This window comes from Bombina bombina, chromosome 6 (assembly GCF_027579735.1).
Source record: "Bombina bombina isolate aBomBom1 chromosome 6, aBomBom1.pri, whole genome shotgun sequence".
Lineage (NCBI taxonomy): Eukaryota > Metazoa > Chordata > Amphibia > Anura > Bombinatoridae > Bombina > Bombina bombina.
This window is the reverse complement of record NC_069504.1, coordinates 314,296,678-314,323,474: the sequence shown is the minus strand read 5'-3', so window position 1 is coordinate 314,323,474 and position 26,797 is coordinate 314,296,678. Positions and strand designations below refer to the sequence as shown.

The 26,797-nt window shown below is 36.5% G+C and overlaps 1 protein-coding gene across 1 annotated transcript in view; it reads right to left on the bottom strand.

Annotated features, from left to right (window-relative positions):
• PPFIA2 (PTPRF interacting protein alpha 2) overlaps positions 1-26,797 on the bottom strand; it is a 728,675-nt gene that overhangs the window by 284,529 nt on the left and 417,349 nt on the right. The window contains exons 8-10 of the mRNA XM_053716934.1: positions 20,422-20,556; positions 13,918-14,001; positions 5,439-5,570 (exon numbers count right to left, since the gene is read on the bottom strand). Of these exons, the coding sequence (XP_053572909.1) occupies positions 5,439-5,570; positions 13,918-14,001; positions 20,422-20,556 (351 nt within the window). The remainder of the gene's footprint in view (positions 1-5,438; positions 5,571-13,917; positions 14,002-20,421; positions 20,557-26,797) is intronic.

Here is a 26,797-nt window from a genome sequence, read left to right as displayed (position 1 = left end):
CAATAGATGCAAGAATATAAAGATTCAACATTCACTGTCAAAAATACACATTCATCATCCCAACCATAATTCTCCAGCTTCCTAAGCAACTGCTTAGTATCCTATTCTGGGAGTTGTTTAACAATTGGTTGTAATAAAACATCTATCCATCTGCCCAAATTCTCACCCACGGCACCTATAGTTGAAATAATCGATCTTCCTGGTGGTCCCTACCTCGGCTTGTGGGTTTTGGGGAGATGTTTAAAGACTGGTATTACAGGGGTCTCATTGATCAAACTCTCAATCTGAGATTTATTGATATATACACCCCTATCTAATAAAGTTTTCAATTCACTCTTAAAAGATTCTGTGGGGTTAAACTTCAATCTTTGGTATGTCTCCAAGTCTGAAAGCTGTCTCAAAGCTTCTTTCACATAGTCTTCATGGTTCTGCACAATAATAGTGCCCCCTTTGTCAGACTTGGACACCACCAAATTCTTATTGTCCCTCAACTCTTTAAGGGCCTTATGCTCACTCTTATTCAAATTACTAACACTTTTCAACTTTCTATCTTAGTTTTTCTCATATAGTTGTGTAAGCTCCTCAACCACAGTATGAAATACTTCTATTAAATGCCCCCATTGCCTGTACAGGATATAAAGATATTGTTTGTAATGATTCTTAGACAAACCAGAATTATCATATCTCAGACTTTCACTGGCTAGGATCCTAAGACTATTTATGTCACAAAATTCATCAAATTTAAGTAACTCAAGATCTACTGTTTCTTTCTGTTCAGGGTAAATTTACCAATCTCATCCCTGACATACGATATATCTACTTCCTCCTGTTGGTAACAAAGGTGTCTTTTGAGAGTTAATTTGTGCACAAATTTATTCAAGTCCACAATGGTATTAAAAAAAGTCCAGATCTTTTGAAGGGGTGAACCCCATTCCTTTTGCTAGGGCCCCAACTTGTAGAGTTAACAAAAAGCACATGTTGGGGTCCTAGCAAAAGGAATAGGGTTCACCACTTCAAACGATCTGGACGTATTTAATACCTTTGTGGACTTGAATAAATTTGTGCACAAATTAACTCTCAAAATACACCTTTGTTACCAACATGAGGAAGAAGATATACAGTATGTCAAGGAGGAGATTGGGAAATTTACCCTGAACAGCCAACGTGTGCTTTTTGTTAACTCTACAAGTTGAGGTCCTAGCAAAAGGAATGGGGTTCGCCCCTTCAAAATATCTGGACTTATTGTGTGCAAATTAACTCTCAAAAGACACTTTTGTTACCAACATGAGGAAGTAGATATACTGTATGTCAGGGAGGAAATTTACTCTGAACAGAAAGAAACAGCAGATCTTGAGTTACTTAAATTTGATGAATTGTGTGATGTAAATAGTCTTAGAATCCTTTTCCTAGCCAGTGAAAGTCTGAGATATGATAATTCTGGTTTGTGTGTCTCAGGTTCAAAATGAATAGTTACAAACAAATATTTCTATCCTGTGGTTGAGCAGGAGTTTACACAACTATATGAGAAAAACTAAGATAGAAAGTGGAAATGTGTTGGTAATTTGAATAAGAGTGAGCATGAGGCCCTTCAAGAGTTGAGGGACAATAAAAATTTGGTGGTGTCCAAGTCTGACAAAGGGGGCTCTATTATTGTGCAGAACCGAGATGACTATGTGAAAGAAGCTTTAAGACAGCTTTCAGATATGGAATACATACCAAAGATTGACGTTAAACCCCACAGAATATTTTAAGAGTGAATTGAAAACTTTATTAGATAGGGGAGTATATAATAGATGTATCACTAAATCTCAGATTGAACATTTGATCAATGAGACCCCTGTAATACCATTCTTTAAACATCTCCCCAAAATCCACAAGTCGAGAGAGAGACCACCGGGAAGACCGATTATTTCAACCATAGGTGCCTTGGGTGAGAATTTGGGCACCTGGATAGATGTTTTTTTGCAACCAATTGTTAAACAACTCCCAGGATACTTGAGGGATACTAAGCAGCTGCTTAGGAAGATGGAGAAGTATGGTTGGGATGATAAATGTGTATTTTTGACAGTGGACGCTGTACCTTTAAATTCTTGCATCCCCCACTTGAAAGGTCTGGAAGCTCTAAGAATGATGTTAAAGTTGTACGCTGCTTTGATGAAGGCTATATCCAGTTCCTAGTAGATATTGTGGAATATTTATTGACCCACAATTCTTTTATTTTTGAAGGTCTTTTTTATTTACAAGACGAAGAATTGCCCCCTTATATGCCAATTTATATGTAGGGTTCTTTGAATTAGATAAAATTGTCTCTGATAACAATCCCTTTAAAGAATATATTGTTTTTTACACTAGATTTATAGACAATCTCCTGATAATATGGAAGGGAGACAAAAAGCAAATTGAAAACTTTATTATGTATATGAATAATAATTCTAGGAATTTGAGGTTTACATATACTAGTACAGAAAGGGAGATATAATATCTGGATGTTAGGATTAAAGGAGATGATGTCAATGAAAGGATAAAGACAGAGGTGTTCAGGAAAGAAGTGTCTGGGAATACGATCTTAAGAGTGGATTCTAGTCACCCTAGATGTGTAAAGAAAGGAATACCAAAAGGTCAATTTATGTGTTTGCGCAGAAACTGCGCTGATGCTAATGTGTATAAGTCCCAGGCTCAGGATTTGAAAGATAGAATCCTATTACATGGATATGAGGAAAATTAGCTATCCAAAACAATGGATGAAGTCCTAGGAATGGATAGGGAAGTTAGATGCGGTGGAAAACCTTGCAAATCATGCAGTCTCATCAAAAAAGGAGATAAATTTACCTCCACAGTAACAGAGAAGGAATTTGCAATTGTCCAGCATCTAGATTGCAACTCCAGGTTTATGAAATATTTGGTTACCTGTAAACTATGTAAAAATCAATACACAGGAAGGACTACACGGTTATTAAAAGATAGAATAAGAGAGCACTTACTGTCTCTGGAGGCAGAGATCCCAAGAACACCGGTAGCAAAACATTTTGTTTCCCACAGGTTAGGGAACAGTTTTGATAAAGCGCAAATTAATTATGTCCAATCTCTTTTTGAATTCCAAGGTATAGATCATGTATCAAAAAAGATAACTGGAGGGGACCGAATTACGACACTTGACAGAAAAGAGGTATATTGGATATATACCATAAAGACAGGTAGTCCTTTAGGGATGAATGAGATATTCAATGTAAACTTATTTACTGGTTTATAATATTGGTCTCTTTGATCCTATACCGATATCATATATTGTATGTGTAATGAGATTATGACTAAACTACATATGTTGAGATTTGCTTATGGTATGGAAGGAAGGTATATTTGACTTATGATATAGGACAGAAGGTATATTTGACTTATTATATAGGACGGAAGCGCATAGTTCCTTCTATTTTTTCCAGTATTTTTCCAATAATATTTTTTTAATAATTAAGGACCTCTCAGATAGAGTATGCTCTCTACCCTAGAACTGATTTCTTATAATATCTACCAGGTATTTTCAGGTTATCATCCACAATCTATAGTGAGACAGTAGTGTTGTGATATTTTAGCTATTATTGGAGAATATAAGATATTATCTGCATTACGTGAAAATCGTATTATAGATTGTATATTATTGAAATTCTAACTTTAATGCACACAGAAAATATAACAAACTAAATTAAATCTAGGTAACAGATTTATATTTTGTTAACTCTTTATATATATTTAGTTAACAAAAACTTTTTTGTTAACTATTTTTGTTTGCAAATGGTCTACGTCTTACACTCAATATAAGCATGATTGAACATTGTATTTTCCTTTAAAATTATATGTACTCTCTATATATTTTTTTCCTTTGTGTATGTATCTTTAAGGTTAAGGGTTAATGAATGTACTTAAAGGGACACTGAACCCAAACAAATTATTTCGTGATTCAGATAGAGCATGCAATTTTAAGCAACTTTCTAATTTACTCCTATTACCAATTTTTCTTCATTCTTGCTATCTTTATATGAAAAAGAAGGCGTCTAAGCTTTTTTCTTGGTTCAGACTCTGGACAGCAGTTTTTGATTGGTAGATGAATTTATCCACCAATCAGCAAGGACAACCTAGTTTGTTCACCAAAAATAGGCCGGCATCAAAACTTACATTCTTGCATTTCAAATAAAGATACCAAGAGAATAAAGAACATTTGATAATAGGAATACATTAGAAAGTTGCTTAAAATGTCATGCTCTATCTGAATCATAAAAGAAAAAATTTGGGTTCAGTGTCCCTTTAAGGAAGGTATGATGCAGCTGAATGTATCCCTGACGAAGTGCCGATTATGGCAGGAAACGTGTCGGATCTCAGCTGTGGTGTGTGGAGTGGCATTTGTCCTGTGTGTTTCACCTTGAAATAAAGCATTCTTTGATGTTTTAATCTGAAAAGCACGTCTGGATCGTATTTCTTCAACTTTTGTTGTCCGTTTACCTATTGGCGAGTGGGAACCCGCCTGGAGGCTACGATCACCTCTGAATAGCTACGTTCTCCCTGACTGGTGTTAGTGGAATGGATCATATGAGACCGCTATCCCGCGGGAGTGGGGCCGGTAACGTGAGTAGAAAGCTGTTTTTAGACTGTGTGTCATTTACCTTCGATTGTTCAGTGTGCTGGTTTAAATTTTGATACAAGATGTTATACCTGCTATTCTTACTGCACAACTGTAGTTAATTACGATATATATTGCATTGAGTTTATTATTGTGAAGGTACTTGCTCAAAATGACAGATCGATTATACTAAGCAGCATAACGGAAATGTTAAAAACTTTAGAACTCTGCTTAATTATTGGAGCATCTGTGTGTTACGTTGGAAGGTAATAGGCTCGCACCAATGTGTTTACTACAAAGGCACTTAACCTGATATACTATGTGAAAGCCTCCCCGTATACATAAGAACTGATGTAACTTTGATGAAAGTGTGTTGGACATACACAGCTGAATGTGTTGTATTTCCTATATATATATATATATATATATATATATATATATATATATATATATATATATATATATATATATATATATATATACACATACATACACACAGTATATATCCAGGTAAAACAGACATTACCAAGAGGCTGTGGGTAAAGCCCAATGTACTGAAATTCCCCCATCTTTAGGCCAGGGTAATTCCCCCATCTTTAGGCCAGGGTACTTACTTACACATACACACGCACATACACACACATCTCCCCTTTATTCAGTACTATGGCAAACCATTATAGTTTAGAAAAAAAGTACTGTTATCCATAAATTTGAGAGACAAAATATGTTATTTGCTGAGCTTAAAATGCACAAACTGGAGAAATATTTAGTCTGTGGGTGTCAGAGTTATATCAATTGCAGAAATTTGAATACTGGTCATTGCAATCACCTTATCTTCAAGTGCGGCCATTCTCTCTTTCAGGTGGAGCTGAAGACGTTCATTGGATTCTGTTAGTAGTCGGTCTACTGTATCTGAAAGTCTTTTATTATGCTCTTCATTCATTTTTTCTCGTTGTCTTGCCTTTTAAACAAAGGAAGCAAAATTGTTAATCACATTTTAGAAATCATTTAGAATATCTGGTGACCAGACAATATCAGAATAACATGTTGTATTCACAACAAAGAACCCTCTACCTTATTATTATATACATATACTGTATATTTTCATGTAATAGTTTACAGTTAACAGTGACTCTTGGACAGGGTTCTCTACCATTTATGATTCATGTAAATGTCTTGATTATTGTACTCTGCAATTTTAAACCTAATGTCATATGTTGGTGCTTTACAAATAAATGAAACAAATAATAATAATAATAATAATAATAATAATAATAATAATATTATGTCATTGCTTGTTAAAAATCAAGCACCAGGACACCTAGAATATAGGCACTGGCATTCAGTAAGTGGCTGGTGTTTTGGCACATGCAAGGTGCGTATGTATTAGCTGCATCTCTGCCACCCATCTGCTACTTCTCAGCAAGGCATAATGCTTAGTAAATCTCATCAACTCCTTTCGCTCCCTTTCAACTTCTCACGTGTACCACAGAAGGAGGCAGCATATTGCTTACATTCTTGGCATTCAAAGGGTAGACAGTAAACACCTTGTAAGTACAAGGAATCTCTATTTTCTAGCTTCAGAAAAACACTGTTTTGTGTGAGTGCTACTATAAAGGCTGTGACACACTGCAAGCAATGCGACGTGCAGCATGTAGATGCGGCTGTCCGCGCTCAGTGTGTCCTGCCTTTTCATCTCTAAGCACTCTGCTGCATCAGGTCGCGTAGCTGAGCGCTCAGAGATGAAATATTTGATCTTCAGAAGTGATGCGGAGCGAAGCAACTTCTTCACCTCGCGCTGCATCGCTTGCAGTGTGTGACAGCCTTTAATCTATTAATCAAATTGTTACGTTGCACTTTGAAAACTAAGATATTTGACTCCTTAAAGAGACATTAAACTTCTGAGTACAACTTCAGTAACATGGTTAGTACTCACCATGCTTTTGTTTTTCCTCCTGTACCTGCAGCTCTCTTTAAAGTCACACTCTTATTTTAACACATTAAATAATCCAGTTGGTAAAGCTCTGCATTATATACTGGGTGCCGCCATCTTGCTTGTGTATTGTTGCATTCTTTGACAAAAGCAGAGCACTTCCACAGATCCGTTATATTACAGGATTTTTGACGGCCATATCATTGCAGTTTAGCTCACATAGTAGGGTGTGGAAGCGTTACATTTTTGCAGTTTTTTTGCACAGTTTAAAAGTTACATAACAAATATAAACTCCAAGATGGCAGCGCCCAGTGTGAAGATGCAGAGCTTCACTAACTAATACTTTTTAGGGGTTAAATAAGAGAATGACTTTGAAGACAGCTGCAGATATAAGAGGACAAACAATAATATGCAGCCAGATTACGAGTTTTGCGTTATTGCTGCTCGCTAATTACTTGTACGTTATTTTAACCACTCACCTTTCATAGCGCTGCTATTACAGGTTTGCAAAAAGCAGGCTTGTGCGGGTGATATGGTTGCGTTGAGCTCCATACCTCACCCAAATACAAGCGCTGCTTTGACGTGCTCGTGCACAATTTCCCCATAGACATCAATGGGGAGAGCCAAAAAAAAAAAAAACTAACACCTGTGATCACGGAAACAAAAGCTCTGTAACGCAGCCCCATTGATGTCTAACATAAACCCCACTTCTAAACACCCCTAATCTGCCGCCCCCAACATCGCCGCCACCTACATAAAACTAATAACCACTAATCTTCTGCCCCATCAGCGCCGCCACTTACATTAAAGTTATTAACCCCTAAACCGCCGCCCTCCAGCATCGCAAACACTATTTAAAGATTATTAACCCCTAAGCTGGCGTCCGCCCACACCGCCGCTATAATAAACCTATTAACCCCTAAACCTAACCCTAACGTAACCCTAACCTTAACAACCCCTAACTTAAATATAATTAAAATAAATCTAAATAAAACTTACAATTATTACCTAAAGAATTCCTATTTAAAAATAAATACAAACTTACCTGTAAAATAAAACCTAAGCAAGCTACAATATAACTAATAGTAGCTTAGGTTTTATTTTTATTTCACAGGTAAGTTTGTATTTATTTTATCTAGGTAGACTAGGTAGATTTACTAGCTACCTAGGTAAAATAGATTTACTAGCTACCTAGGTAAAATAAATACAAAGTTACATGTGAAATAAAACCTAACATTACAATAAAATAAAATAAATTAAATTAGTACAATAGATTTATCTAAATTACACAAAATAAAAGAAAATTACTCCTAATCTAATAGCCCTATCAAAATAAAAAAGCCCCCCCCCCCCGAAAATAAAAAAACCCCTAGCCTACACTAAACTGCCAATGGCCCTTAAATGGGCCTTTTGCGGGGCATTGCCCCAAAGAAATCAGCTCTTTTACCTGTAAAAAAAAATTACAAGCACCCCCCAACAGTAAAACCCACCACCCACACAACCAAACCCCCCCAAATAAAAACCTATCTAAATAAACCTAAGCTAACCATTGCCCTGAAAAGGTCATTTGGATCTCTTTTACTGCCCAAACCCTAATCTAAAAATAAAACCCACCCAATAAACCCTTAAAAAAACCTAACACTAACCCCCGACGATCCACTTACAGTTTTCGAAGATCGGACATCCATCCTCATCCAAGCGGGCAGAAGTCTTTATCCAGACGGCATCTTCTATCTTCATCCATCCGGCATCTTCTATCTTCATCCATCCGGTGCGGAGCGGGTCCATCTTCAAGACATCCGGCGCGGAGAATCCTCTTCTTCCGATGGTCAACGAAGAATGAAGTTTCCCTTTAAGGTACATCATCCAAGATGGCATCTCTTACATTCCGATTGGCTGATAGAATTCTATCAGCCAATAGGAATTAATTGGTAAAAAATCATATTGGCTGCTGCAATCAGCCAATAGGATTGAGCTTCCATCCCATTGGCTGATCTAATCAGCCAATAGGATTGAGCTTGCATTCTATTGGCTGATTGGATCAGCCAATAGGATGAAAGTTCAATCCTATTGGCTGATTGCAAAACCCAATAGGATTTTTTACCCTTTAATTCCTATTGGCTGATAGAATTCTATCAGCCAATCAGAATGTAAGGGACGCCATCTTGGATGATGTACCTTAAAGGGAAACTTCATTCTTCATTGACCATTGGAAGAAAAGGATGCTCCGCGCCGGATGTCTTGAAGATGGACCTGCTCCGCACCGGATGGATGAAGATAGAAGATGCCGTCTGGATGAAGACTTCTGCCGCCTGGATGAGGATGGATGTCCGGTCTTCAAAAACTGTAAGTGGATCGTTGGGGGTTAATGTTAGGTTTTTTTTAAGGGTTTATTGGGTGGGTTTTATTTTTAGATTAGGGTTTGGGCAGTAAAAGAGCTAAATGCCCTTTCAAGGGCAACGCCCATCCAAATACCCTTTTTTAGGGCAATGGTTAGTGTAGGTTTATTTAGATTTATTTGGGGGGTTTAGTTGTGTTGGTGGTGGGTTATACTGTTGGGGGGTGTTTGTATTTTTCTTTACAGGTAAAAGAGTTGATTTCTTTGGGGCAATGCCCGCAAAAGGCCCTTTTAAGGGCAATTGGCAGTTTAGTGTAGGCTAGGGTTTTATTATTTGGGGGGGGGAGGCTATTAGATTAGGAGTAATTCTTTTTTTATTTTGATAATTTCGTTTTTTATTTTGTGTAATTTAGTGATTATTTTTTTGTAATTAGATAAATGTATTGTATTAATTTAATTAATTTTATTTTATTGTAATGTTAGGTTTTAGTGTAAGGCAGCTTAGGTTTTATTTCACAGGTAAGTTTGTATTTATTTTAACTAGGTAGCTAGTAAATAGTTAATAACTATTTACTAACTAGTCTACCTAGTTAAAATAAATACAAACTTACCTGTGAAATAAAAATAAAACCTAAGATAGATACAATATAACTATTAGTTATATTGTAGCTAGCTTGGTTTTTATTTTATAGGTAAGTAGTTTTAAATAGAAATTATTTAGGTAATAATTGTAAGTTTTATTTAGCCTTATTTTAATTTTATTTAAGTTTGGGGGGGGGTTAGGGTAAGGTTTAGTAGTTAATAGGTTTATTATAGTGGCAGTGTGACGGACGGCAGATAAGGGGTTAATAATATTTAAATACTGTTTATGATGCAGGAGGGTAACTGTTTAGGGGTTAATAGGTTTATTATAGTGGCGACGATGTTGGGAAGCAGCGGAATAGGGGTTAATACATTTTTCAGTGGCGGTGATGTCCGTAGCGGCAGATTATGGGTTAATAATTTTAATATAGTGTTTGCAATGCGGGCGGCCTCGGTTTTAGGGGTTAATAGGTAGTTTATGGGTGTTAGTGTACTTTGTGACAGTTTAGTTATGAGTTTTATGGTACAGCTTTGTAGCATAAAACTCATAACTACTGACTTTAGATGGCGGTATGGATCTTGTCATTTTGGGCTGTACCGCACACTTTTTGGCCTCACAGCAAAACTTGCAATACCGACGCTATGGGAATCCCATTGAAAAAGGACTTTTCTTAAAGTGCGGTACTGACGTTGCGTGACGGCCAGCGGTACAGCTATTCTGACAAGACTTGTAATAGCGGCGTTAGGGAAAAAGCATCGTTATGGGTCATAACGATGCTTTTTCACTCATAACGCCAAACTCGTAATCTAGTCACTTTGCGCTAAGAGCAATTAACCAGAGGTCAGACTTCTGGTTAAAAATAAAAAATTGCCCCAATTGCCCCCCCAAAAAAGAGGTTGGTACATTAAAGTAAAATATAAATATGAGCATCTTTTTAAAAAACCAAAACAAAAAAACTGCACTAAGCAGTTATAAGGGGTTAAAGTGAGGGGATGTGGGGTGTAAAGTGCCTTTACATAGAGGTCAATGAATATGCTTATATATATATTTATGTGTTAATATGTGTATATACACATATAAACACATAAATATATATATGTTTATAAGCATATACATATAAATGTATTTATTGCTGCCCAACACTGCGCAAATTGCCCCCTGCGTTGCGCTAGGTTGTTTGCTGTGGCTATTGGCATGAAAACAAGGCTTCCATTGGAGCTTATGGAAGAGCACTCTCAAGAGTGCTTGGCTTGCGGCAATGCGAATGCGAGCTCACGTTCGCATTGTGCTGTACTTGTAATACCAGCACATATTTATGTGAAATGGTATTACTGAGTGGAGCGCAAATATTGCGTAAGCTCGATATTGCACTCTACTCGTAATCTGGCCCTATATGTGGTGTTCATATTACTACAATTTAAATATACACTGCCAGAACACATTCAAAGTTTCTCTAAATAAAGAACATATATAATCTACAACTAGTATTTTCTCATAATGTTGTCTAAAAGCAATTTATTATTACCCTTTGTAAAGACATTATTATGCTGAGCATACACACAAATGTGTAATCAGATTGACAGCTTGACATCTCAGATCCAGTTTTTTACAACATAGTCAAAGGGACATAATAGGATAATAATATGTGTAAAATGTATAAACAAATATGAAGCCGCAGGAGCAATGCATTGGCAGCCTTGAACAGAACATGGAAAATCATTGGTCTGTTTTATTTCCTCAGGAGGAACACAGGAACACACCTGGTGCACAAGATTTAGCCCCCACACAGAAACAAACATAATAATGAAATGTTTCATAAAAAAATTCTCTGCTAGTACCGAGAACTGCTCAGAACTCAGATGATATAGAGCTAGATCACAAGTGGAACGCTAATTAATGCTCACGTTCAAGTGTTAACTGCGCTAGAAGTAAGCTTTTTTGCAAGCACTGTGTTGTACTCGTTTTATGAGTTGAAAGTAAACTGGTTTTGCTTGCGCAATAGCCTGATGAGCGCAAAAAGCCAAACTTAGAATATCGCATGTGCACTCACATATTCCCCCAGAACTGTCAATGGGAAAAAAAACTAACAACCCAATCTTGCGCAAACCTGATCACATATTCTCATTTGCGCTAAATCGACATTAAAATGTGAATATTTCACATTCCAAAGTTCTTAACATACAAGAATATGTTCTATTTATTCATAAATAAATATATCTGCATATATCTGATTTTTTTTGTACAATATATATCTGCTATACTATATTCTGCTATGTGCAGAACATTGGAATGTGAAATATTTACTTTAAATACACAGTACAACACTTTATTCGATTTTTATTGCATAAAAATGATTTTTCATGTTTTTATCAACTTAACTGTAAAGTACTCCGATTCACTTATATATATATATGTGTACATATGTAATTATCTGTTTCTATGTCTGTAAATACATATATACACATAACTATATAAGTACACACACATATATATATATATATATATATATATATATACACACACACACATACATACACATATTTAGATATGTATATGTACGTATGTCTATGTTAAAGCCCTTTGACTGCTTTTTTCCCCCCTAACACCTGAGACCTCCTATCTATGAACCCTTATAACATTTGTGCAATATTTTAATAATTTTTATTAGACGGTGTTATTATGAGTGTAACTGTACTTTGTAATGCATTTTTTATGTGTTTTGTGCAACTTTTTCATTTTGTGAAAGAGTTAACCAGAGCTCTAAAGTCACGGTAATCATTCTATCGTAAATCATGATTGCACTCAAGCTATCGTTTTTACTTTCAACTCGTAATACCAATGTAAGCCTGATGAGTGCAAAAACCTGCAATAAACTCCTTATTATGTTTGCGCTTCACTTGTAATCTGGCCCATAAACATATTGGCCAGTGTGTGTATAAATATCAGGAACAAGGCTCATGTTTTCCTTTGAAAAAGCTAAAGTAAAACACTCCAATCTGCTATTTTCCCCATATATCAAAGGGATTGCCTGTGATTTATAGATTGCTATGTATATTATAAGGTAATGTGATGTAAGTGCTTAAGTGCTTGAGACCAGTTAAAAACCCATTTCATTCATCTGTAAACCATAAGTATTTTATAGGGAATTATATGGTGTATTGTATCTTGTAAATACTGTTGGTGAAATCTTTATTTTTCTTACAGTCTAGTAATTGTATGTATTGCCATAAGACTACCTAATGATTGATTAGAGTCACCATTCACGAAAATATATTTTATAGGAATAACTTTGTGCTAAATTGAAATAATTGATGGGATATACCTGAGTATATATATATGTGAAGTTGTATATCCTGATTTTGCATAGTATTTGCTTTGTTTGTTTTTATTTGTAATCATCAGTTTTTTAGATATTCTAGATGGTTAATATCTTCTATTTTAATATTGATAATAATAAACATTAAGATTATTGCTCCGCCCGATGTCGTAAGACCGCTGCTCCTTAACTCATCCGCTACTTCTGAGGTGGCGGACTGCAATCCGCACGATCCGATTGGGATGATTGACACCCCTGCTAGTGGCCCATTGGCCGCGAATGTGCAGGGGCGGCATTGCACAAGCATTTCACCAGAAATGCTTGTGCAATGTTAAATTCAGACAGCGTATGCTGTCGGCATTTAGCAATGTCGGACGGACATGATTCCCTACAGTGAATCATGTCTGACCTCTGCTTGATAATTCGGCCCCTAAGTAGTGTTTGATAGTTGCAGAATTAGCAAATGCTATAAAGTTTCTTCTTTGTTACCTTGCTAGATCATCAAGCCACTATATTTATTAAGTTAATACACTGAGCTCGATTTAGTTGTGAAATATTAGTAACTATTATTATTTGTCATCTGTTTATAATCATTTAACGTAAAGCTACGTGCTGAAAGTGCTTTCGATCGTTCTGAGAAGAAAAGTGCTATATAAATTATACAAATATATAAGATGGCTGCTAGTTATTTGTAGTTATAGGTAATATATTATTTAAAGGGACATTGCACACTAGATTTTTCTTTGCATAAATGTTTTGTAGATGATCCATTATATTTATATTGTTTTTGCATTTTTAAATAACATTGTGCTGATTTTAAGAATCCTAACCAAGCCCCAAAGTTTTTGAAGAAGACTGTTGTCTACCTACTCCAGCTTGCTCCTGTTTGTGTAAAAGGTCTTTTCATAAGCAGAGGAGGGGGGGGGGGGTGACTGCTCGTTTTGCTTTCCAGCCCATTTCATTGGGTGTTCCAGCTAACCTTTTCAACAGTGTTAAACTGGGAGCTTTTAAGTAAGTTTTTAAAAGGTTTTATACTGGATTTTTAGATCAGTATCTGTGCATATTATTCTTTATAGTAGTGTCTATTACATGCAGTTATATGAAATTTGGTGTATACTGTCCCTTTAATAAAACATACCCTTTGGAGTTCTTGATTCTTCTCCTCCAGTTGTCCTTCCAAGTGCCTCATTCTTTCCTCTATATTTCCGTGCCTTTCTTCTGCCTACAACAAACAAAAGTTGATCTGAAATGCAACTGCTTGCAAAAAAAAAAAAAAAGAGTTCTGCAATTAAAGGTTTAACAAGACAAAAAGCAAGCTACTGCTAACTGAAGAACTATACTCCAGGAACGGAACTTGTATTGAAGCAGGCAGCTGATCAGCATTGCTTGAAATGTGTCAGCTACAAAGGCCTGCTACATAGAAGCATCAACAAAATATTGCATTTAGATATGAGCAATGAAGTCAGCCAGATGTAACATGCAGTATGCACGGTTTGACAACAAACCTGCCATTGGAAATCATAAGCTCCTAAAGCAGTAAACTGCATGATGGTTGATTATCAATAAAAAAAAACGTAGAGAGTGAGAAATGAAGGATAAAATCTGATGGATTCTATTTAGCAATAGAAAGTAAAGTCCGGTAGGACTACCTTCCTGCGTATGGAGATCATTTCTTGTAGTTTAGCTTCCATAACATATTGATAATCATCAGATGAGGTAGAAGAGGTTGGATCAGACTAACAAGTCAAGGAAGAGGAGAGGGACAAAATTGAAAAATCAGAACAAAAGACACAAGCACTAAAGGTAACAGCATAAAATGCTTAAAGAGACACTAAACCCACATTTTTCATTAATTATTCAGATAGAGCATGCAATTTTAAGCTACTTTCTAATTTACTCCTATTATCAATTTTTCTTCGTTCTTTTGCTATCTTTATTTAAAAAACAGGAATGTAAAGCTTAAGAGCCAGCCCGTTTTTGGTTCACAACCTGGGTTATGTTTGCTTATTGGTTTGCTAAATGTAGCCACCACGAAGCAAGCGCTATCCAGGGTGCTGAACATAAAATGGGCTTGCTCCTAAACTTTAAATTCCTGCTTTTTAAATAAAGATAGCAAAAGAATTAAGAAAAATTGATAGTAGGAGTAAATTAGAAAGTTGCTTAAAATTGCATGCTCTATTTGAATCACGAAATAAAAAAATTGGGTTTAGTATCCCTTTAAATGAAAATGTGATAACTTTTGTTTTACTTTAAATTATAGAAGAATATATTTAATGACAAAAAATGTAGTTATTTGAATCAAAGGTGGTGAATTTTACATGAGTAACACAAACAAAAGAACAAACTAAGATCTTCAGCATGAGCGTTTAAGCTTACATTTAGGTACAGATGATAACAGGAAATACGTGGTGAAAATAAACCAGTTTGGAATTGATTATATATGACATTGCAAGAGGAAGTTACAAAATAATAAAGTAGCATCTAGAGGGATTGATTTTTAGCTACATTTGAGGCTAATTGCCTAACTTCATATGAATTATTAGCAGGGTGATCCACTAACAAAGAAATACATAATGAACAAAAACTATTAATCATGCTGAATATTCAAATCACTCTAGATTTTATAAACAAAGAAAAGCAGAGCAGAGTATCTGCCCCCTTTCATCCTCCTATCATATTATCTATCATACTGATTCTACTCCTTCATACCCTCCCTTTTATCTACTCTTAAAAGGATATTAAACACTAAATACATTTCATGCACCTTCATCTAATAATGGGTGCCTCCATTTTGGGACTTAGGCTTCACTGTAACTAAAATGAGTTGCTGCACATGTGCAAACATGTCAGCACTGGAATGCAGTGCAAGTTAAATGCTTATAAATTGTATTGTGTTCCTTTATAAACAGTCATCTTGCACACATTCAATCTCTCTTCTTGAAAGGCTAATGTATACAAACAAATCTCACTTCCTAACCTCAAAATCATTCTTTGACCCACTGAAATCTAGTTTTGTATCAAAAACTCCACAGAGAGTTCAACCATTAAGGTAAAAAATGACCTACTTACAGTCAAGTCTAAAAAACATTTCTCTTCGTTAATTTTCTTGATTTGTATGAAGCAGATGATACTGTGGTGGCCTTTGTGACACAGCCATTCATGCTTCTCTTCCAACCTCTCTAATTGTAGCTTTAGCACACTATTATCTGATACTCTGTTCTTTCCCCATCCTTTATTAATCTACACATTATCCCTAGATTCCTTAATAAAGTCACATGGGTTTCAACATACTGATGCTACCCAAATCTATTTATCTATACCAGACCGATGATGCCCATCCTTACTCACTTGTGACACTAACAGTCTTTCTAGTATCTTATCCTGGATGTCTTCTCACTATCTAAAACATAACCTCCCCCTTTATTCAACATCTCAAATCTCAATAACTATTGACAACACTGTCATCTTACTAACCCCTCAAGCCCACTACCTTGTGGTCACCTTTGATTCAGAACTTTTTTTTATCCCCACATCCAGTTATTGGATAATTCTTGCTACTTTTCCCTTAAAAAGATCTTTAAATGTGGCATAACGTACAGATTAGATTCTACTCCACTCTATACGTATAAGCCCATCTTCACTTCTGCAACTATGTATTTTCTGGTTTCCTCAACTATGGTTTCCCCATCACAGTCACCCATTTATACAGCTTTTTCTCTGAGATGAAGGTGTCAAATTTTAGGGATGTGGATAAAAGCCGGATCCTACCGGATCCATGTCTAATTTAGACAGACATACACAAATTTAAATATTCTCCATACAAACACATCCAGACACTTCTGGATCCACAATTTTTTAAACACAAAAACATTAGCGCTGCGGAATCTGTTGGCGCTCTACAAATAACCGATAATAATAATAATAATAATAATAATCTGGGTCCTTTCAGAACCAACACTTTTTTACAGAAAAATAGCCAGATCCTGCCAGATCCATGTTTAGTTTAGACAGAGATACACAAATTTAAGTGTTTTCCACACAAACACATCTAAACACTTCTGGACCCACCAATTTTTTACACAAAAACATCTGGATCCTTTCAGAACCAACAGTTTGTTTTACAGAAAAACAGCTGGATCCATGTCTAATTTAGACAGATATACACAAATTTAAGTGATTTCCACACAAAAACATCCAGACACTTCTGGATCCACCAATTATTTACACAAAAACATCTGGGTCCTTTCAGAAAAACAGCCCAGCTAGTTTAGACAGATATACACAAATTAAAGTGATTTAAACACAAACACATTCAGACACTTCTGAATCCAACAATATTTTGCACAAAAATATCTGGATCCTACCAGAACCAGCCTTTTTTTTACGGAAAAACAGTTGGATCCATGTCCTATTAAGACAGAAACACACACAAATCCAGGTATTTTCCAAACAAACACATCCAGACACTGCTTAATCTATTGCTATTTTATACAAACACATCCGGTAACTTCCAGAACTGTCTCTAACAAAAAAAAGCTGCATACTTCTGGATCCATCTTTAATTTAGTGTTTTCTATACAAACACATCTATACACTGGTGGATCCATCACTATTTTTGACAAAAAAAAAAAAACTCATCAGGATTCTACTAGCACCATCTCTTTTTATCAGAAAAACAGCTGGATCCATGGATAACTTACACAGACACACACATATCCAAATGTTTTCCACACAATCATATCCAGACTCCACTGGATCTAATGCTATTTAAAAAACAACAACACATAGATCCTACTCGAACCGACATTTTTATTACAGAAAAATAGCCGCAACCAGCCTGATCCATGTCTTATTTAGACACATTTAAATGTAAGTGTTTTCCACACAAAAACATCCAGACAATGCTGGAACCAATGCTATTTTAGACAAAAACATCTTATCCTCTCAGAACCAACTCTTTTTACAGAAAAATAGACAGACCCTGCCTGATCCATATCTAATTTAGACTGACACATACAAAATGCAAATGTTTTCCATATACTCTCATCTAGATATTGCTGGATCTAATGCTATTATACACCAAAAGACCAGAATCCTACCAGAAACAACTCTTTTTTTACATCTAAAAAGCTGGATCCTGCCGGATCCGAGTCTAATTTAGACAGGTACATACAAATCCAAGTCTTTTCAACACAAGCACATTCAGACACTCCTTGACCCAAAGCTATTGTACACAAAAACATCAGGATCCTACCAGAATGAACTCTCTGCTGAATCCAGTGTATATTTACACACAAACAAAATGTGGTTTTGAAAGGACCTAGATGTTTTTGTGTAAAATATTGTTGGATTCAGAAGTGTCTGGATGCGTTTGTGTGTAAAACACTTAAATTTTTGTGTTTCTGTCTAAATTAGATATGTATCCGGCAGGATCCAGCTTTTTTTCGTAAAAAAGTGTTGATTATGAAAGGACCCAGATGGTTTTGTGTAAAACATTGGTGGATCCAGAAGTGTCTGGATGTGTTTGTGTGGATAACAGTTAAATTTGTGTGTATCTGTCTAAATTAGACATGGATCCGGTAGGATCCGGCTTTTTTTCTGTAAAAAAGGTCTTGGTTCTGAAAGGACCCAGATATTTTTGTGTAAAAAAGTTGTTTATCCAGAAGTGTCTGGATGTGTTTGTGTGGAAAACACATACATTTGTGTATATCTGTCTAAAATAGACATGGATCCAGCAGGATCCGACTTTTACTCACACCCACATTTTAGTACTTAAAATTAAAATAAGTAAAAAACTCTACCATTTAGTTGCACATTTTCACCTATCGATTTTTTTTACTGTCTGTTAGTTTGTTCAATATATAGCGAGTGTACTAGACTGCTGGAAGACCATACCAATTTAATTGCTATGCCATTTATAGAGCTGGGAAATTAGAAGTGTATATATGTTAAAAGCAATGACCACTTCTATTTCAACTATATGAGCTTAATTTAATAACTTCTGACTTTCATTTAATAGAAAATAAAAGTAAAAATAAAACTTTTAAGACTCGTGTCTTTAGAACGCTAACTGTTTGCTACAATGTCAAGCAATTGTTACGAACACCATATATTTTAAAACAGAAGCAAATAGGAGAGGCTTTTGTTGTTTTAACTTTAACCATTTTCTTTCATGTCCATTTAACCCTATTTATGTCAAATTCTGATTGCTGCAAAATACTGTAAATTGCCTGAACCAGCTATATATTACACATTGATTGGCTAGAAAAGAAAAACATCCTTTTACAGCTAGCAGCCCTAATTCATTACAATTAAGATAAACATACCAAGGTATTTAATTAACAAAAAGAAATTGTTCAACCAGGGAACAAATAAAAGCATAATTACTTGTTATATGTCTAGTTGCCACCCCAGGATCAGCAGTATTGCCTATAATATGCCTATCACAGAGAAGATATTTTCTGCAGTATCCATCTGGTCATGACTAAGAAGTACAGTCCAGGCCAGTAATAAGAGGCAATACCTCTCTGAATGAGAGACATGGCAACCCAAGACATACATTTCAGCCTTGTACGGGCCTCATCAGTGAGGTGCAGCCAAATCCCTCTGAACACATTCAGCAGTGGATACCCACCTGTTCTATGTCTAGAAGAAACTATTATGCTTTCATTCGCTACACTTGAAAAACGCTACCTCAGTGCGTTCAGTTATGTTATGCCAATTATGACCCTTGGGAATTAAGCTCCCAAAGGTCATGGTAAGAATCCAGACATGGACCTGTAGCCCAATGTACCTAGAGGGATATGGCTACACCTCACTATAGTGTTCCATAAATGGAGTCGCCATGTCTTTTGTTCAGAGAAGGATTGCCTGATATGTCAGGACTTCACTGTCTTTCTTAGACAGGATTAGACTGATATACTACAGGAACCTTCTTCTCTATGAAAATCACATTCTAGACAAAAAGAGGTTGTCCCTGATGACTAGCTATAGAATAAACCTATTATGCTTTTGTTCATTCCCTGGTTGAACGCTTCTCTCTTTGTGCTAGGTGTATAGGATTTCAGGTAGCTTTTCAGCACAATATGCTACACCGTTAACTAAGTAACAGTTTTAAATGCTTTAAACACAGTTATTTTGTATGTAGGTATTTAGCAGTTCAGAGATCATTTGCGGCTATATAACATAAGCATATATTAAAAAAATGAATATCCCTTTAAGTTCAAACACAAAGTTAAAGATAAGATAAAGAACATACCATATTCCTCAACATCTAGACATTTATAGAGCTAAATCAATATTTCATCAATATGATGAAGTAATTATGATTTTAGGGCTTAAGTTAATGAGAGTACACAAATATGATGCTATGCTGATGGATATAATATAGATAGTATCTATAAGAAAAGTAATTATATGGAAAATCATTTTTGATGTGGCAAAATAAACCAAACAAGCAGAGATATATATAAAAAAAGCAGTATGCATCACTCAGTAAGAAGCTAATATTATATATGATGATTACTTAAAAGATTTAGAAAAAGATTAGCACTAAAAGCAATAATTACCGTGTTTTAAAGGAGCTATTTTTTTCCCAGCCAAGCTAGAATTTTCCAAATAATTGTTACTTTTGTTTCAGTACCTTGGTAAGGGCTGATATTCTCTGAGCAAGTTCTGCTTCAACTTCTGGCAAAGTCTCTGCTTTCCGCATTGTCTGCTGCAGTTTCTGCTCCGCCAACTCTAGTCGCTCTTGCAATTGTCTGTTTTTATCTTCCATCTTAATGCCATAAAGTAAACATAAAAATATCACTCACTGGATATAAAGAAATATACAGTGTCTCATATTTAAAAGTCCCCTTGATAGTTAAAGTATCAACAAAGTGCTTCAGTTCAAACCTTTTTAATAAAAATACAAAGTAAGGCTAATGTCAAGCTAAAACTGAAACAAGTACAATTAAACATGGAGAATACATTTCAGACATTTTGTTAGCAACTGTAATATAATAGACTTTTCAAAAAGCATATAAAGAGTCACCTTTATTCTAAATGATAAAATTAAGAGTCAACTCCCCAGTAGTTTTTTTCTCATCAATAAAAAATAACCAATATGTGTTTTAAATCTTTTGTTTTGAAGACATTAAATTCAGAATTGAACTTTCATGATTAAGATAAAACATGCAAATTTAAAGAGATATGAAACCCAAATGTAGCCACCAATCAGCAAGTACTACCCAGGTTGCTGAACCAAAAAAGGACCAGCTCCTAAACTTACATTCCTGCTTTTTTTAAATAAAGATACCAAGAGAACGAAGAAAAATTGATAATATGAGTAAATTAGTGCTTAAAATTGCATGTTCTGTCTGAAGTCTAAAAGAAAAAAAATTGGGTTTCATATCCCTTTAAACAACTTCCGATTAACTTCAAATACCTAATTTGCTATGTTCTGCTAGTATTAATTGTTGAAAAGCATGCCTTCATAGGCTCAGGAGAAGCAATGTGCTACTGAAAGCTAGCTTCTGATTGGTGGCTGTACATATTTGCCTCTTGTCACTGGCTCACTAGGGCCTAGATTTGGAGTTCGGCGGTAAAAGGGCTGCTAACGCTCCGCGGGCTTTTTTCTGGCCGCACCATAAAATTAACTCTGGTATCGAGAGTTCAAACAACTGCTGCGTTAGGCTCCAAAAAAGGAGCGCAGAGCATTTTTACCGCAAATGCAACTCTCGATACCAGAGTTGCTTACGGACGCGGCCGGCCTCAAAAACGTGCTCGTGCACGATTCTCCCATAGGAAACAATGGGGCTGTTTGAGCTGAAAAAAAACCTAACACCTGCAAAAAAGCAGCGTTCAGCTCCTAACGCAGCCCCATTGTTTCCTATGGGGAAACACTTCCTACGTCTGCACCTAACACCCTAACATGTACCCCGAGTCTGAACACCCCTAACCTTACACTTATTAACCCCTAATCTGCCGCCCCCGCTATCGCTGACCCCTGCATATTTTTTTTAACCCCTAATCTGCCGCTCCGTAAACCGCCGCAACCTACGTTCTCCCTATGTACCCCTAATCTGCTGCCCTAACATCGCCGACCCCTATATTATATTTATTAACCCCTAATCTGCCCCCCTCAACGTCGCCGACACCTGTCTACACTTATTAACCCCTAATCTGCCGAGCGGACCTGAGCGCTACTATAATAAAGTTATTAACCCATAATCCGCCTCACTAACCCTATCATAAATAGTATTAACCCCTAATCTGCCCTCCCTAACATCGCCGACACCTAACTTCAATTATTAACCCCTAATCTGCCGACCGGAGCTCACCGCTATTCTAATAAATGTATTAACCCCTAAAGCTAAGTCTAACCCTAACACTAACACCCCCCCTAAATTAAATATAATTTTTATCTAACAAAATAAATTAACTCTTATTAAATAAATGATTCCTATTTAAAGCTAAATACTTACCTGTAAAATACATCCTAATATAGCTACAATATAAATTATAATTATATTATAGCTATTTTAGGATTAATATTTATTTTACAGGTAACTTTGTAATTATTTTAACCAGGTACAATAGCTATTAAATAGTTAAGAACTATTTAATAGTTACCTAGTTAAAATAATAACAAAATTACCTGTAAAATAAGTCCTAACCTAAGATATAATTAAACCTAACACTACCCTATCAATAAAATAATTAAATAAAATACCTACAATTACCTACAATTAACCTAACACTACACTATCAATAAATTAATTAAACACAATTCCTACAAATAAATACAATTAAATAAACTAGCTAAAGTACAAAAAATAAAAAAGATCTAAGTTACAGAAAATAAAAAAATATTTACAAACATAATAAAAATATTACAACAATTTTAAACTAATTACACCTACTCTAAGCCCCCTAATAAAATAACAAAGCCCCCCAAAATAAAAAATTCCCTACCCTATTCTAAATTAAAAAAGTTACAAGCTCTTTTACCTTACCAGCCCTGAACAGGGCCCTTTGCGGGGCATGCCCCAAGAATTTCAGCTCTTTTGCCTGTAAAAGAATAAATACAATACCCCCCCCCAACATTACAACCCACCACCCACATACCCCTAATCTAACCCAAACCCCCCTTAAATAAACCTAACACTAAGCCCCTGAAGATCTTCCTACCTTGTCTTCACCATACCAGGTTCACCGATCCGTCCTGAAGAGCTCCTCCGATGTCCTGATCCAAGCCCAAGCGGGGGCTGAAGAGGTCCATGATCCGGTCAAAGTCTTCATCCAAGCGGGGCAGAAGAGGATCTTCCATCCGATTGAAGTCATCATCCAGGCGGCATCTTCGATCTTCTTCCATCCGGAGCGAAGCGGCAGAATCCTGAAGACATCCAGCGCGGAACATCCATCCGGACCGACGACTGAACGACGAATGACTGTTCCTTTAAGGGACGTCATCCAAGATGGCGTCCCTCGAATTCCGATTGGCTGATAGGATTCTATCAGCCAATCGGAATTAAGGTAGGAATTTTCTGATTGGCTGATGGAATCAGCCAATCAGAATCTAGTTCAATCCGATTGGCCGATCCAATCAGCCAATCAGATTGAGCTCGCATTCTATTGGCTGATCGGAACAGCCAATAGAATGCGAGCTCAATCTGATTGGCTGATTGGATCAGCCAATCGGATTGAACTTGATTCTGATTGGCTGATTCCATCAGCCAATCAGAAAATTCCTACCTTAATTCCGATTGGCTGATAGAATCCTATCAGCCAATCGGAATTCGAGGGACGCCATCTTGGATGACGTCCCTTAAAGGAACAGTCATTCGTCGTTCAGTCGTCGGTCCGGATGGATGTTCCGCGCTGGATGTCTTCAGGATCCTGCCGCTTCGCTCCGGATGGAAGAAGATCGAAGATGCCGCCTGGATGATGACTTCAATCGGATGGAAGATCCTCTTCTGCCCCGCTTGGATGAAGACTTTGACCGGATCATGGACCTCTTCAGCCCCCGCTTGGGCTTGGATCAGGACATCGGAGGAGCTCTTCAGGACGGATCGGTGAACCTGGTATGGTGAAGACAAGGTAGGAAGATCTTCAGGGGCTTAGTGTTAGGTTTATTTAAGGGGGGTTTGGGTTAGATTAGGGGTATGTGGGTGGTGGGTTGTAATGTTGGGGGGGGGTATTGTATTTATTCTTTTACAGGCAAAAGAGCTGAAATTCTTGGGGCATGCCCCGCAAAGGGCCCTGTTCAGGGCTGGTAAGGTAAAAGAGCTTGTAACTTTTTTAATTTAGAATAGGGTAGGGAATTTTTTATTTTGGGGGGCTTTGTTATTTTATTAGGGGGCTTAGAGTAGGTGTAATTAGTTTAAAATTGTTGTAATATTTTTATTATGTTTGTAAATATTTTTTTATTTTCTGTAACTTAGATCTTTTTTATTTTTTGTACTTTAGCTAGTTTATTTAATTGTATTTATTTGTAGGAATTGTGTTTAATTAATTTATTGATAGTGTAGTGTTAGGTTAATTGTAGGTCGGCAGATTAGGGGTTAATAATTGAAGTTAGGTGTCGGCGATGTTAGGGAGGGCAGATTAGGGGTTAATACTATTTATGATAGGGTTAGTGAGGCGGATTAGGGGTTAATAACTTTATTATAGTAGCGCTCAGGTCCGCTCGGCAGATTAGGGGTTAATAAGTGTAGGCAGGTGTCGGCGACGTTGAGGGGGGCAGATTAGGGGTTAATAAATATAATATAGGGGTCGGCGGTGTTAGGGGTAGCAGATTAGGGGTACATAGGGATAACGTAGGTGGCGGCGATTTGCGGTCGGAAGATTAGGGGTTAATTATTTTAAGTAGCTTGCGGCGACGTTGTGGGGGGCAAGTTAGGGGTTAAGAAATATAATATAGGGGTCGGCGGGGTTAGGGGCAGCAGATTAGGGGTACATAAGTATAACGTAGGTGGCGGTCGGCAGATTAGGGGTTAAAAATTTTAATCGAGTGGCGGCGATGTGGGGGGAGCTCGGTTTAGGGGTACATAGGTAGTTTATGGGTGTTAGTGTACTTTAGGGTACAGTAGTTAAGAGCTTTATGAACCGGCGTTAGCCAGAAAGCTCTTAACTCCTGCTATTTTCAGGCGGCTGGAATCTTGTCGTTAGAGCTCTAACGCTCACTTGAGAAACGACTCTAAATACCAGCGTTAGAAAGATCCCATTGAAAAGATAGGATACGCAAATGGCGTAGGGGGATCTGCGGTATGGAAAAGTCGCGGCTGAAAAGTGAGCGTTAGACCCTTTAATCACTGACTCCAAATACCAGCGGGCGCCCAAAACCAGCGTTAGGAGCCTCTAACGCTGGTTTTGACGGCTACCGCCGAACTCCAAATCTAGGCCTAGATGTGTTCAATGACCAGCAACGTACCCTGTGTGTTACAGGTCTTTTAATAGGACTTGATTTGTTGATAGTGCGGTCTCACTGCCAGTGGCAATATTATGCTATTTCAGGAGGCCTGCAGGAGGGAGGTAATAGCATGGTTTTGCTGCTGGCAGCGAATCCCTAACTACTATGAGCCAACAGACACTTAACAGGGTACGTTTTGGTCATTTAGTGGTTAAAACTGTACACTGTCAGAAAAAAAAATGTACCTTTAGGGGTACAACAGCTTGTCACTGGGGCAGTACCCTCAAAGGTACACCTGCTGTACCCTTTAAAATTGGTACAAATTGGTACCCTTGCAGAAGGCAAATATGTACCCTTTGGTGACTAGATTGGACCTCAGTCCTATGGTACCATATTATACCCTTAAAAAATGGTGCAAATCTGGCCTTTTAAGGGTACTGCCCCAGTGACAAGCCCTTTGTACCTTATGATGGCAAATTTGTACTCAACATAGCATATTAAAAATACTGTTCCATTAAATTTATCACATAACATATTCCAAATATGCTTTCAATGTGTACTTTTTCAGGCAGTATTACAATAACCACACTGCAGCTTTAAAAAAATACCAAAGACTGCTACAGAACCAGCTGAAAAAGCAAGGCTAAACAACCAGTTCCAAAATGAACTACTCAATGTGTTTTATATCACTCTATACTAGACTCTAAAAACACCCCATTTAATTTAGGGTGACATGCCACATAAAACATAAATATATAGAATACATATAGAAAACAACATTATAATAAAATATAACTCTAACGAAAAGAAGGAGGATTCGAGGGAGGGATAAACGATAAAACTCACAACCATACATTGAATTGTCACTCTATGCAAAATATATGCAAATGAGTCTATTTCCCTAGTACACACTTTGGTGATGTACTTGCTACCAATAGATGGAGCTGTGTTACACATGTCAAGGAACTTTCAACCAACAGATGGCGCTATATGGCATGTCACACAATGTCCATGTATGTGACTGGGGAACGGTTACAATTTTATTTTATTTTTTTAAAACTGGTTCTTAAACAGCTCTTGTTTATTTTATAGAGTTTAAAACAATTTTTTTCTTTGTAATTGTAGTTAATACATTTGCTTTATGTTTAAGAGTTAACATCTTGATGCTCTAAATATAAACATTAAAATGTTAAGTGCTTGTTTGCCATTTAGAACCAGCAACACAGTATCATTGAATATATGGGTTATTAAAGGGACAGTCTAGTCAAAATTAAACTTTCATGAATCAGATAGGGCATGACAATTTAAACAACTTTCCAATTGACTTTTATCACTAAATTTGCTTTGTTCCCTTGGTGGTATTTTTGAAAAGCTAAACCTAGGTAGGCTCAAACTGATTTCTAAACCGTTGAAAACCACCTCTTAGCTCAGAGCATTTTTAAAGTTTTTCACAGTTAGACAGTACTAGTTCATGTGTGTCATATAGATAACATTATGCTCACTCCCATGTAGTTATTTAGGAGTCTGCACTGATTGGCTAAACTGCATGCCTGTCAAAAGCACTGAGATAAGGGGGCAGTCTGCAGAGGCTTAGATACAAGGTAATCACAGAGGTATAAAGTAT